This window comes from Melospiza melodia, chromosome 2, assembly GCF_035770615.1.
Source record: "Melospiza melodia melodia isolate bMelMel2 chromosome 2, bMelMel2.pri, whole genome shotgun sequence".
Classification (NCBI taxonomy): domain Eukaryota; kingdom Metazoa; phylum Chordata; class Aves; order Passeriformes; family Passerellidae; genus Melospiza; species Melospiza melodia.
In genome coordinates this window covers 64084866-64098591 of record NC_086195.1, presented here as the reverse complement: position 1 = coordinate 64098591, position 13726 = coordinate 64084866, and the positions used below count along the sequence as shown (strand labels likewise).

Sequence of the window (13726 nt, the reverse complement as noted above, 5' to 3'; positions counted from 1 at the left end):
TGTGTTAAGTTGCCTCTGTGTGGCAGCACAGTTACCTGATGGATCAACCACTCACTTCCCTATCACCTGCAGTGACAAGCCAAAGTTTACATGTGCGTGACACAAGCTCATAATCTTGTGTCAGCCTCATCAGGGCTTATCTGCTAGCCTGGGTGTCTGCCAGGGAGCAACTTTACTGGCTACCTGTACTTCATGTTAAAGACATCTATTGCTAAGACTGATATTAAAAACTAGAGCTGAATAAAGACTGATACTAAAAACTACTAAAAACTCAGAGCTTTGCTTTTCAGCTCTCTCTCTTGCTATAGTTACAGTGACTTGAGTAGCCATGGTCTGTGTTGAATGGAAACCAGTTTTCTTGCACCAGGTTGCAGTTCTTTGGATCTCTGCTTCCTAGCCCTCCTGTCATCTATGGTTAAGCAAGGCCTTCCCAGAAGCAGCACTGTTAATTTATAGCCTTAAGAATTTAGAGCATTATACAGTTATGGAAACACTTTTATCTCTAGCAAGTCACATTGCTGAATGTGTAGCACTCACCATCACCAACCTAGACTTGAAAAATAAATCTTGAGGTAGCTACTCTTCCCGAGTGGGAGAAAGAAAAATTCTCACTGATGTTCCTGAGACTTTCTCCTGGACAGTCTAGTCTGCAGGAGAAAGAAGTACTACTCACATGTATTTCATCAAGCACAGCAGTAGTTGCTAATATTTATGATTTAGGAATAATCACAGGATCTGTAAAACAATGGACTCAGAAAGATATGCCTGCAAATGGGTTGAAAAACAAATCTGAAGTGATCAGCTGCAAAGGTATCCTTTAATCCTAATGCAATTGCACTTCCATGTTACATCTGCAGTTAAATGGACAAAGACCATTGACTCAAACAACTAAACATGTATGTAAGGACCCTGCTGGGACTCATGATATGTATGCTAAAGGTCTCAATCACATTTGAAATAAGCCAAAGAATTCCAACACACCCTGCCCTGCCACAGGTTTATTTACAAAATATTATTTACAGACTATAACTGTCTTAAGATCTGATAAATAATAATATTTCCTCCACAGAGAAGGAGTAAGACAGACCACCTACACATTTTTCTGTTACAAATACCCTATTCCAGCCAAACAAGACTAGTGTCTCTTTCAAAAAGGGGCAGAGAAAAATGGATATGTATAGGGTTTTCTGTCCACGGCATAAGAAAAGGTATTAAGCAGATTGGAGAGATGTAAATGTCCCCACTGAAGTGTGCATGTGCAAAACAGCAACATGCTGAGGTGATGTGATCACACAAGTTACAGCGGGGTGTGTTTCTACTCCCAGTTTCTCCTCCAAAGAAAAAAGTACACCACAGGATGGCGTTCAGGCAAGAACAGCTGCATTAAAAAATATATGCCTTACCAGCAGCCTTGTGAAGACTGAATAGTTTGTTCCTGATGCAAAATAAGAAAGACAGAAGGGTGCTGAAGTGAGAAGGAATGTATGCCAAGGAGTGCATGAGCCCTGTTTCTACCTGTCTGTATTCTTGTGCCTGCTCCCTGAATGTCCCAGTCTATCTTGAGCCCTCATCTCCAATTTAAAACATTATCCACCACCCTCCACCCACTTTGTATTGCATGTGATGTACTGAGGGTCTGAAACTCCAGTATGAGGACTACAGGGCCTACTTAGTCCTGCACAAAGTGGACTGCAGAAAACAGAATATTTTCTAAGACCAGTGCTCTGAAACGTACTGATGGCTGCTGTAGAGCTAAAGCAAGGGGGAACAGAAATGAGAGCAGGTGGTGTTGCCTCACGAGCTTTTTCAGTTCTGGTTGTTTTGCTTTGCTTGTCCAGTCACTCATTTGGAAGCAATTGCCATAGGAATGATTCCAAGTGATATCTGGTAAGGATGGGCATTTTTCAAGCTTAAGAATGCAACAACTGATCACTCCTTAAAGCCTTGGATGCTGCACAAGATCCTCTTCTGGTGGCCTGGAAGTGAGACTCCCATCTGTTTCAAGTCCCTGAAGGAAATAGGAAAAGAAAGGAAAAAAATGAATTGCTATTCTTGTTCCTTAGGGACAAGAGTGTGGTAAGGGCAGAAACAGTTATCAAGCATTAGTTCAGACTGCTTCCTTTTCCTCAGTGCCTCCTAGTGCACCTACCTTTTCTCTAGAGGGAAGAAACTTCTAGATATTCCTGCCCTCCCCTGACTATCTCTGCCCACCCAGTCAACTGACCTCTTCTACCTTGTGGCTAGGCCTGTGCTCCCAGTAAATCAGGACTTGTGTTAGGGGCCATGTCTCAACCATTCAGCAGGTCTGTGCCTGCTCATTTTTTTCATGCAACTGCCCTGGTTGGAGTTGGCTGAACATCCCTGACAAAATAACACAGCTGTGTTCTGAGTCCTTCTGAGGAGCCCAGAAAAGACTTGCTGTATGACACAACAGTGCCTGGCTGATGGAGTGAGGGGGATATCACTAGTCTATATGGAGTTTGTGGCAAGGAAGTTAACCTACAAAGTCCTGTGAGAGTGGGGAGACGATCAAGTTAGAGATCTGTTTGTGTCTCACATGAGTTCAGAGCAGCTGAAGACCCCTGAAGAGCCTCAAGCATGGACATGGATAATTGGGGAATTTGTCTCATAGTTTGTGCTGCTCCCAGTTCTGGGTTGATTCTTCCCTTTTAGGTCAAGAAGCCAGTCCACTTCCATTTAACTGCATGGAGAAGGAAGGAGAGAAGCCTTCCAAGTAAATATGAGTGCCTGTTGAGATCGCACAGGGATGAGCACAGCACCTTGTAGCCAGCCTGAGGTGCTCTGTGGGAGCCTGGCGTGCACTTACTCAGCAGTGAGCTCCAGAATGGACTCCATGGTGTCCAGGCCGGCAGTGCGGAAGTTGGAGATGTAGCGCTTCATGCGGATGGATTCCAGCCACTCGGGGATGGACCGGTAGGGGATCCCATCAGATCCACTGCAGCTGGGGAGACGGAGCGTTACCCTAGGGACACAGAAACCCTTCGTTAGACAACCACCTGAAATAGACAGCACTAGGATTCAGTAACCAAAGGGGGAGCAAGCACCCCCCACCAGGGCTGAGCCAGCTCATCTGCTCTCTGCACAGTGAGGCTCTGCCCTCTGTCACCAGGAGACAAAGATGACCACTATCTGCTGCACACAGAGCACTCAAGGTGCATCTTTCCAGTCTGCATGGCCCTCACCGCCACTCCTGCTGGGGACAGGGAGGTGAAGTGTCCCAGTTAACCCCTCCTCCTCTGGTGACAGCCTCCTTACCTGGGATCAAAGTCTGCAACAGGCCGGAGGAGCTGGGGACTTGAGATGAAATGTTGCAGCTGTGCCCGGATTTCCTGAAAATGAGGCCGCCTCATCCGATCGTGTGACCAGCAACTCTTCATGAGTTCGTAGAGGATAGATGGGCAATCCACAGGCGGGGGGAGCCGGTACCCATCCTCTAAGCTTTTCATCACCTGCACAGAGGACACAGAGAAATCTGGCCAAGAGCAGAGAGTGCAGAAGAGGAGCCAGAGGCCTCTGGGAGCAGCCATTCCCCACTTCACAATGTGCAGCCAGGGAGGGGTTGGTGTAGATTACACACGTATGACACAGGGTTTGGGCAGCACGGCACAGGATCAAAACACTTAAGGGATGCCAAAAATTTAAGTGGCATATGCATGTGTTTTCAGTCCTTTACTAGTTTAGCTCCCATTTGCTTCTCAGGACATGTTCATGAGAAGTGAGGAAAAGTGAGGACCAAATGATCCTGGCACAGTGAGAGAAGGGGAACCAGGCTCTGAGGAATAATTTAAACAGCATGTGCTGAGCCTAGAATAAGACCAGATATAATGCACCAGAGCCAGAAGAAGGAGAAAACAAAAGCAATAGAAAGTATCCCCAGATCCAAATGCCATGGCTGATTTAAACTCTCTTTATTCTAGATTCTTGCTGTTGTTGACACCTCAATACTTATTGCCCTTGACTTGGTTGCACTGATTTTAAGCAGGGAGGGAAACACAGTAGTTATGTGTTCAAAAGAAAGTCAAGACTGCAGACTGAGGTAGATCTACAAGAGTTTTTCCCACATGCCTCATTTATCTTTTAAATCAGCTCTTGAACTCAATGTCTGTTACCTCTTGATTGGTCATGTGCCCATATGGCTTGTCACCAAATGACAGCACCTCCCACATGACAATTCCAAAGCTCCAGACATCACTGGCTGAGGTGAAAATGCGATGAGCAATGGCCTCTGGGGCTGTCCATCGGATAGGAATCTTACCACCCTGTGAAACAGCAGAAGCATAGTGTATCCAGCATATATCATTGTGTTGTATTTCTCCAGTGTTTTCATGCAAGGACCTTACAAAGTGGTTCAGAGATGGAGCCCACTTCATTTGAAGTGACATGTAACCACTCCAGGGAAATTTCTCAAAAGGAGAGAAATATTCTTGGAAAGTATATGAGTTTAAGCCCTCTGTTCAGTTGAACGCTACACAAAACCTCTGCTGTGGGAGTAAGAGCCTGACACCAGTCACAGCCCTGCTTTGAAGGACACCATGCATTAGAATTACTGGAACTTTCATTGAAAGAGATATGGAGATGATTCTAGTCCAAAACACTGATCACAGTGAGGCTATCTTCAAAGCTAGATTTAGTAACTGAGTCAAAGAGATCATACTTCTTATTTTGCTTCTCATTTTAACACCACAATCCCTCCGAATTTCTTAGCAAACAAAATCAACCTGGACTCCAGAGACAAAAGCACCACCTTCTGAACCATCCACACCATGACTTGCAATTTTACGACAGATTTTCCTCAGAGACTACAGTTAATTTACAAGGCTGAAAGATTGGGTTTGCATTACCTTGGTTTCATAGGTTCCCTCTGCATCATTCTCCAAAATTCGGGAGAGACCAAAGTCAGACACCTTGCACTGGAGACTGCGTGTTACCAGGATGTTGCGAGCAGCCAGATCCCGGTGCACGTAATTGTGTTCTGAAAGGTAGGTCATGCCAGAGGCTATTCCCTGCAGCATGCTCACAAGCTGCACAGGGCTAAATTTTTCCTCATTCTCCTGCATGGAAGAAGAAGAAGTGAGAGAAGTGACATTGATCCGCTTGGTTTCTAGTCTCTGACCTTATCAACATACAAAAGTGGGCAGTGGTGAACAAGCAAAAAGGCAATGCTGCAGCCCAAAGGCCCCAACAGGTTCTCACTAAGAGACTGGTGATGGTCATCATTAAGCAGTTGGATTTCAATTACCAAGCATGCCACTCTTGTCACTGAACAAACTGGATGGCATTAAGCTTCTGCTGCTGACAGTGGAATTGTCAGTAAGCAGAAAGGAAGTGGATGTCTGGATCTTCTAGTTTTATTTTAGGGCCCTAAATCCAGGTCAAATGCAAGTTCTGGCAGTACACAAGCCTATTAGAGATTGGACTTGCTCACCCGGAGGAAGGTATCCAGTGCTCCATTTTCCATATATTCAGTGATGATCATCATCGGCCTCCCTTGAGGAAGACAAGAAGGTTTCAGCCTTTTCCTAATTCTCCTACTCATGCCTTTCCATGCTATCCATATTCCCCTACACAGGGAACAATGTCCAACCCCAGCTAACAGCCCCACTCCATTGCCACAGCTGGTTGCCCTTCTCCTTACACATCTCCCAATGATCTTGTACTCCTCCTTGTATTGCACATATGACCCTGCAGCATCCCTCGCTATCCATCTACTCACTGGCCCTGAAAGACCTCTCCTAACACTGCTGCAGGACTCTGTTGGAAATCCATACCTCTCCTCCTTTCCTCGTTCTCTGACATGACAATGCCCTGTCTTCTCCCAGAACAGCCTCTTTGACAGCAAATTCTCTAAGGCCTGAGAAATGTGCCAGTTTCTGCTCTCATCCCAGGACTCTCTCCCACACACTCTTACTTTTGGTGACAACTCCCTCCAGGCGCACAATGTTCGGGTGATTGAACTGCCCCATAATCGTCGCCTCACGCAGAAAGTTCCACCACTGTGAGTCTGAGTATGTTGACTTCAGAGTCTTGATGGCAACCACAATACGTTCTTTCCCTGGGAGTCGCAGGGAGCCACGATAGACCTCCCCAAACTCCCCTGAAGACAACCAGAGGTAAAATGTCACAGATGAATTCAAAGATAGGCAGCAAAACAACAGTGTGGGGAAACTGAAAGACAGGGAGAGCAGTAACTCACCCTCTCCAATCACATTCTCCATAGTAACGCAAGAGACATCCAGTTCCTTCGTGAATTCCAGCACGCCTCTGCTGGGGTCATCATATGGTTGCAGGTCTACATAGGGTTTCAACCAGACCTTCTCTGTGGTAAAGGAAAACAAACAAGCAAATTAATCAGTTACCTCTTTGGACAACCTTTTTAAAGCACAACTACAAAGGCAGAAGTGAATCCATGGACTTCTGACAATGGCAGTAAAAAAATTTACCAAACCAAGGCTGAAGATTAGAACTGTTGGAGGAAGAGGCACATTACATCAGAAAAGCCATGCCAGTGTCTGCTTTCAAACTAATGTTTCTTTTCATTCCTTCCAAAACATTCTAGGCTTCCCCCTGGTTTTATTACCCCTTTGAACCTCACCTCTCTCAAAGCCCGAAGTACTGTATTCCGGCCGTGCGTGTCTCCGACGAGCCCTCCTGGAACATCAAAAACAGTCGTGAAAGTAAAATGGTCAGCAGATAGCAAAGGGAAAAGCAAGACTTCCAAGGTGTCTGCCCTAGCTGATTAGGAACAGAGTTCAGGGTAGCATAGAGCAAAGTGGGACCAGACACTGCACCTACTTGGAACAGTACAGCTGGCAATAAAACGGGATGCTTCATTAAGAAATAGAGCTTTGTTTTCATGGAGGGAGTTTTATGCTGAGTTACAGATAAATTTCTGATTATTTCATGTTTTCTGTACACTTTTTGTAGTATATCTGATCTTCTTAAAACCAAGCAACAGCAGCCTTATGGACATTGAGGAGGAAAGTAGAATTCTGTATATGGGTAAAGGACCCCAACAGTAATGATATATGGAAAATGGTTTGAAATTACTGGATACATGGATTATCACTCAACTGGTCAGCAGCTATAGAAATGATTGTACCATAACAATGTTTTTATTACTCTGTCATGATAACAATATGATACTGCTGGATTATAACAAAACTGAGAAATCACAACATACTCCTCTGTTCCCAACAGCAAACATTATCTTACCATATCAATCCCTCCAATCCTACTAATCTAAATTATTTACTGAGACCCTTTCCATCTTGCTGCAGCATGTTGGTGTTTTTCTTCTCTAACCAACCTCTACCTATACAATACCCTGTGAGAAATCCAGGCCTCCCTTTCTCAAGCTCCCATAGCTCAGCTATTCCTACATCTGTACCTTTTTCAATACCAAAATTCAATACTTACTTTCGCCGAAACATGAGAAATCCCGCAATTAGACCAATAAATAGGAGAACTCCAAAGATAATAGAGACTATGACTCCACCAGACAGAGCTCCAGTGTCTGCAGAAAAGAAAGAGAGAGGCCATATCACTTAAAAGACCACTATGTAGTAGTCTGGAACATACCACCCAGCTTCTACCAGCTAATGGCATTAGGCAAGTTACAGCCCCTTGTCTTCCAGGCAGCAGAGCCACCAGATGGGAGTCCTATCACACTGTTATTCATGTGCATGGAGCACCTTCTGGTGGTTATCTGGTTGACTCTTATCTACAATCTTGGTCTTCCAGTTGAGTGATTTATCCGTATATCTGATTTCTTACTTAAATTCCTTGACACTTTCAAAAGCGAAGAACTTCCTTCTCCATCCCCACTCCTCTCCAACAATCCTTTCAGATCAGGCCCTTCTTCCAGCTCAGTAGCTGATTTAAACTATGGCAAAGCAAAGACATGATTTTCCCCAACAGTCTAAAGTTACTCTCTTCTTGTTTATGAAATTAATTATATGCTCCCCTCCCATCAATATCTGGGGCTGGTTCCTTGCCTAACTGCCCTAACAAAAGCCCCTCACTGCTTAGGACTCCTGAAACAAGTACTGACTTACAAACTTGCAGTCTATCATATTCCTATGTTCTTAAAACTGAGCATCAGGTGGTTTCATTCTGTGATTGGATAGCTTTGGGAGAGTTCACATAACACAGGCTGTCTCCTTCCATTTAAGTTCTCAAGCTAAAGCTAGGCATTTCCACAAAGTACATTTGAATTCATCAGAGAAAATGCTATATTACCTCTGCTGGTCTTTTTAAAACTTATTTCTCATAATTAAAAAAAACAAAAAAAAAAAAAAACAACAAAAAAAAAAAAAAAAAACAAAAAACCCCCCAAAATTAAGAACTTAAAATGAATTAATGGAGAAGTAATGAGAATCTACATATTTTTAATATTTTCCCAAAAGAGATTTAGGAAAGCATCCAGAAGAAAGAAAATCCTCAAGTAATTTTAAAATAAATTAGAAAATTTTAAAGCAAGGAACAAATGATACACAGACCTGTGTGGGGAAGTGTTTCCTAACATCTAGTCGAATGGCCAGCATCCATAAAGCCTAATTAACATTTGTTATTCTTCCTCTGACTCATCCCACTAAAATTATTAAAAATCATCAGCTTACTTAAGCAGAAATCAAGAGACAGAGCTAATGTCCTTGTTTTGTCAAAATCAAAAAGCTAAGATTTGGAAGGTGAAATAGTATCCTTATTAATAAAATGGAGAAGCATTTAGATGCACAGAACTTCTGCAGGAATTTAAGGCATCTAAATCATCAAATTCAGATTTAAATACAAAATTGCCACTTTTTGCAAATCCTGCTACACTAATATTCCTAGACTATAATAGCTAAAAAATGCTCCTAGTATTATTAAACAAGAACTCTCATCAAGTGAAACCTTGCTGGCACTTCTTTTTAATCTCTTTCATATTCAAAATACCTTTGTCTTGACATGATAAGGAGATCAACTTTCATTTGAAATAAAGCATAATATAGATGAAAGTATTTTCTAACTTATTCTGTCTTAATCAAAACAATTTTGCATGATAATTTACATCTTTTTCACAGGGCCTGTGTAGTACATTATTTAATTGGTTAAACATAATTTTTGTTATCATCATTTCTCACTGTGACTTCAGGAAGACTTTACCAAAAGCCCCAAGTGCCAAAAAGGGTCCAACCTTTACATTCCAGTAATGGTAGCACAACTCCTTATCAGCTTTTACACTGTTAATTTAACTATTTAGTTACATTAAGGTATGCCTTAGCTTTCTTCCTTGTGTCCTTATTTCATTACAATAAAATTAGTCTTTCAAAAGCAGCACTTCAATACATGTATTTCTAAAGCTATCCATAGGGTCAGTAGGAGTCTGTGGAATGAAGAGAGAGCAAATTCCATTACAGAAAACTTTAGATTAGGGGGAAGCTTCTGGGTGACCCAGGGAAAGAGGAGATTGGGTGTCAGGCCTATAAAAGATGTTCTTTGACACAGGAGGGAGGTCTTCTTGTGGCCCTGACAGCTTGGCCTTCTACACATTGTACTTTGGTGAAGAACTTTTTTCAGTGGTACATGCCATCTCTTTGAGCAGAGCTATATTCAGGAGCTGGACTACATACGTGGAACTGAAAGCTGGAAAAAATAGTGCTGAGGTCCTCTGAGTTCTCATTCTCACTGGTAACTGGCACACAAAAGGAGGCATATGGTAATTACTTGACCAGCACTCAAACTTAAAAACATTAGCCAAAATTAAAATGTCTCAAAAACTAAATGAAGGTCTGGTTAAATATTGTGCCAGTACAACACAATAAACTGAGACTGATCAGGTCTAAAGGGGAAAGTGCAAGCAAATTTTGTAAGATGGCAAGGAAGCAACAAAAATATCTTTTGTCTTCACAAAGCAACAGGCAAGGAACTCAGGAGAGTGGAGTCTTGCCTTACAACCTGCAGAACACAAAAAGAGATCCATGTACCATGAGAATACAACATCGGATAGGGAAGTGAGTTTCTCCCAGATGAGATACCAGTGCTTGCCCTTTACCTGGTGGAAGGGTGCGAAATTCCTGCTCTGGGGAGTAGGGCCCAGGCCCCAGGGGTGTGATGGATCTCACACGGAGCAGGTAGGCTGTGTCCGGCTGCAGGTCTCGCAGAGTGACATTCGGCTCAAGAAGGTGCTTCACTGTGTAACGTGCCTCCTCCCCCTGCAGGAACCAAACAGGATCAAGTAACAAATGCATGCTGAACAAGAGGACACTTCCAGCCCTTTGGGTGCAAGGGGGATGAGCAAATCAGGCAGGCCTTACCTTCTCAAAGAACATGACCTCATACTCCACTGAGGTCCGGCTGCGTTGCCGTGGGGCAAGCCAAGAAACAGAAAGACTGCTGTCATCTCTCTGTGTCAGAATAAATTGGGATACTGTCACTGGAGCTGCAGTGGGAGAGAATAGAGAACATGAGGGGGAAATACAAACAAAATGCAAACTATGTCCTCTCTCTACCAGAAGCTCTGGTCATACCATGCAACTGGAAGTGAGTCTCATTGCCACTGTCATTTTTCTCTTGTGTAGTGGAAGGGAAAGGAGGTCTCTGGTTGTAATTAATTGTGTTCTGTGAATAGTGTGCTTCTGCCCAAACAGTGGAAGCATAACTGTGTTTGGCCCTCAAAATAAAATCCACCTTCCAAGAAATTACATTTATTCCAGGACTGCACTGAAAGTGTCCAATTTGAAATTAAAAATGTTAGGATTTTATGCTCCTACAGCAGCAGTAGCACAGCTCTACTATGTAATGATTTATGAATGCAGCTGCATTGCATAAGGGTACAGTGAAACTCAATGCTCAAAATCTCTCAGCTGACTGCAAATGCATGCTGTTCATGAATAAAAAGATAATTCTCAAGAGCCTGCAAGGACTGAGGAGTTAAGCCTGGTTGTCTCCTTGTCCTTCATCATCATCAGGAAGTGATGAGGCAAGCCAAAAGTAGCTCTGCTTTTCTAGCTCAGAGTTGTGCTGCCCCCGCATAGCATCAGGAAGAAAAGTCATATTTTGTTACTAAATTAGAATCCAGGGAATGCACCAAGGGCTGTTGAGGGCTGTGATGCCACCTTTCTATAATCACATTTCATGGTGCTCTGGAAAGTATTTACAGGACCGCCAAACTAGCCAGATTGAAGCTAACCTACAGAAATGTGTCAAGATTTAACATCCTCACCCCTCCATGCTTTCAAAACCTCTTATTTTCCAGTTACACCAGGGTTTCTGTTGTGTTTGGTGTTTTGCAATATCTGAGTCACGGGAAATATTTCATGACACAGCCCTCATTCTTCCTGTCACACAGGTAATAATACTTAGGCTGTGTGATAGGGAGGGCTTCATCCTCCTCATCTCTGTTAAGTTCTGGTGGATTCATAGCTCTTGATGGATAACCATTACTGCTACATTGATTTGTGAGGAATATGACTAAAGGACTTTACATGTCAGAGGCAGAGGTACTTTAGAACCCTTATCATACCATACCAACACATGTGTCAGGCAGAAGGAAAAGATGGAGAAAGCTTAAGTATTCACAGAGATTCCTCTTCCTTTTCATGATGAGCAGGAAGAAATTTTCTCTGCTTCTGCTAACCTGCATGTCCAACTGAGACCCAGACAGCTGGAGCAGTTCTCTGTAGAGCAGGTCCCATTCCTGAGACACCATTATGGGCTTCCACAGTAAACGTGTAATTGGTGTAAGCTTCTAGGCCATCCACGTCCACTGCAGGTTTCGTGAGACCAGAGGCACTGGGGGAGAACACCACGGCAGCCTCACAGGGCTCACAGGACAGGAAATGGCAGCGCTGGCAGAAGACTGTGTAAGTCAGGTCCTTCCTCCCGCCGTGGTCACTGGGCGGCTGCCACCACAGGCTCAGCTGGGTGCCAAGCAGGGAGAAGCTGACATTGCGGGGAGCCGAGGGTGGGCCTACAGGGAGCACAGAAGGAAGTGTTAGATCCAGCTGCTGGCGCCCAAAGTTCTGTGACAGCTTCCCATCTGCAGATGCATTTCAAATGGAGCCCTCTCTCCGGCCCAGCCTCTCCCTCTCTGATCTGTCATCCCCATTTTCCAACCTTTTGTTTTCTCCCCCATATCATTGTTCATGGAGCCACAGAATGGTTTGGGTTGGATGAGGCCTTAAAGACCTAGTTCCAACCCTCCCACCTTGGGCAGGGACACCTTTCACTAGAGCAGGCTCCTCCAAGCCCCATCCAACCTGGCCTTGAACACTTCCAGGGATAGGGCACCCACAACCTGTTCCAGGGTCTCATCACCCTCTTCATAAAAAATTTCTTTCATGTGTCTCATCTAAATCCACCCTCTTTCAGTTTAAAACCATTGTCCTTAGTGCTGTCTACAGGCCTTAGTATAAAAACCCTTTCTTCATCTTTCTTGCAGGTCCCACTAAGTATTGAAAGGCCACAAGAGTATCTCCCCAAAGCTTTCTCTTCTCAGGCTGAATAACCCAAACTCTCTCAACTTTTCCTCATTAGAGAGGTGTTCCATCCCTACAATCATTTTTAGGGCCCTTCTCTGGGCGTGATCCAATAGGTCCCAGTCTCTCTTGGCTTTCTGGGCTGCAAGTTCATGCTACCAGCTCATGCCCAATTTTTCACCCAGCAGTACCCCCAAGTTCCTCTCTGTGGTGATGCTCTCAGTAAGTTTACCCCTCACACTGTTTGGATATTGTTCTTCCTTTCTGTGTGCAACTCACGGGTACAAGCAATGTTCTGGCCCTCTGAAGGTGCTCGGTAGAAGCCCGCATTGCAGGGGCAAGATGTAGCCCCTGACTCGTTGGACAAGCTGTTGGGGGGACACTTCAGGCAGCGTTTAGCATCCAGGGAGTGGCGGTAGAACCCTCGCTGGCAGGCTGTGGAAGGACAAACATAAGCCAGCATAACATAACCAATAAACCCAGATCAACAAAAAAGCTTCTTGAACACTCCTTTATATGCCTCCATTTTTTTAGTTCAAAGAAATATTTAGGTTGGAAGGAACACCTGGACACCTGGCAGTCACCTAGATCAATCATAGAGCAGACAGAGAGAAGATGCAATTCAAGGTAGCATCAGTATTATGACAGGACTTGCAGACTGAAGAAGGAGGATCTAATCCTCAAAGAGGCTGCATGAATACAGAATCCAGTCAACCTCAGAATCTTCCTCCAATATAAACCCAGACTGGTCCTCACCTTGTCCTTCAAGCTTTCCACACCACAAATAAGAACCATAAAGAGTAGCTACAAATCCTTGCACTTCTCACAGTCTTCTGCTTGCTGACTCCATAGAGGGAGCCAGTAGGCTTTTTGGCAGAAGCATCTTTGCTGATTTCAAGTATTGTACCAGAGCATCATCTGGCAGGGCCCTGGGGAATATCTAGGAAGCTATCAGTTCACCTCACAGCATTGAGTGGAACTGGCTATGGAGCCAACACAGACTGCAAGAGAATAGGTGTCACTGTTTTCTACTTCCAGTCCTACAAAAAGGAGCATCCACACTCTCTCAGTGTAACATCTGACCACCTGTTTTTGCTGTGTTACTATTAGTTCAATGCACAGAAGCACTGGTCAGCTTACCAGCTGTCTCAAGGTCAATGCTTCACTCCTACAGTTGTGTAGCAGGGAGGACAAAATCAGTGACAGAGCTCAAGGCAACCTGTGAATTTAATGGTTAGCCAGCCTGT

The 13726-nt window shown here is 44.1% G+C and overlaps 1 protein-coding gene across 2 annotated transcripts in view; it reads right to left on the bottom strand.

Annotated features, from left to right (window-relative positions):
* Nucleotides 1–798: 798 nt before the first annotated feature.
* EPHA1 (EPH receptor A1) overlaps nucleotides 799–13726 on the bottom strand; it is a 33898-nt gene continuing 20970 nt past the window's right edge. The window contains exons 5-18 of one of the 2 annotated variants that reach the window (XM_063148542.1): nucleotides 12759–12914; nucleotides 11639–11971; nucleotides 10317–10441; nucleotides 10055–10214; nucleotides 7438–7534; nucleotides 6614–6675; nucleotides 6215–6337; nucleotides 5930–6115; nucleotides 5447–5508; nucleotides 4863–5072; nucleotides 4131–4280; nucleotides 3277–3470; nucleotides 2828–2983; nucleotides 799–2008 (exon numbers count right to left, since the gene is read on the bottom strand). In XM_063148542.1, coding sequence (XP_063004612.1) covers nucleotides 1930–2008; nucleotides 2828–2983; nucleotides 3277–3470; nucleotides 4131–4280; nucleotides 4863–5072; nucleotides 5447–5508; nucleotides 5930–6115; nucleotides 6215–6337; nucleotides 6614–6675; nucleotides 7438–7534; nucleotides 10055–10214; nucleotides 10317–10441; nucleotides 11639–11971; nucleotides 12759–12914 — 2093 coding nt within the window. In that variant the 3' untranslated portion in view covers nucleotides 799–1929. The remainder of the gene's footprint in view (nucleotides 2009–2827; nucleotides 2984–3276; nucleotides 3471–4130; nucleotides 4281–4862; nucleotides 5073–5446; nucleotides 5509–5929; nucleotides 6116–6214; nucleotides 6338–6613; nucleotides 6676–7437; nucleotides 7535–10054; nucleotides 10215–10316; nucleotides 10442–11638; nucleotides 11972–12758; nucleotides 12915–13726) is intronic. The other variant, XM_063148543.1, reaches the window with a different exon arrangement.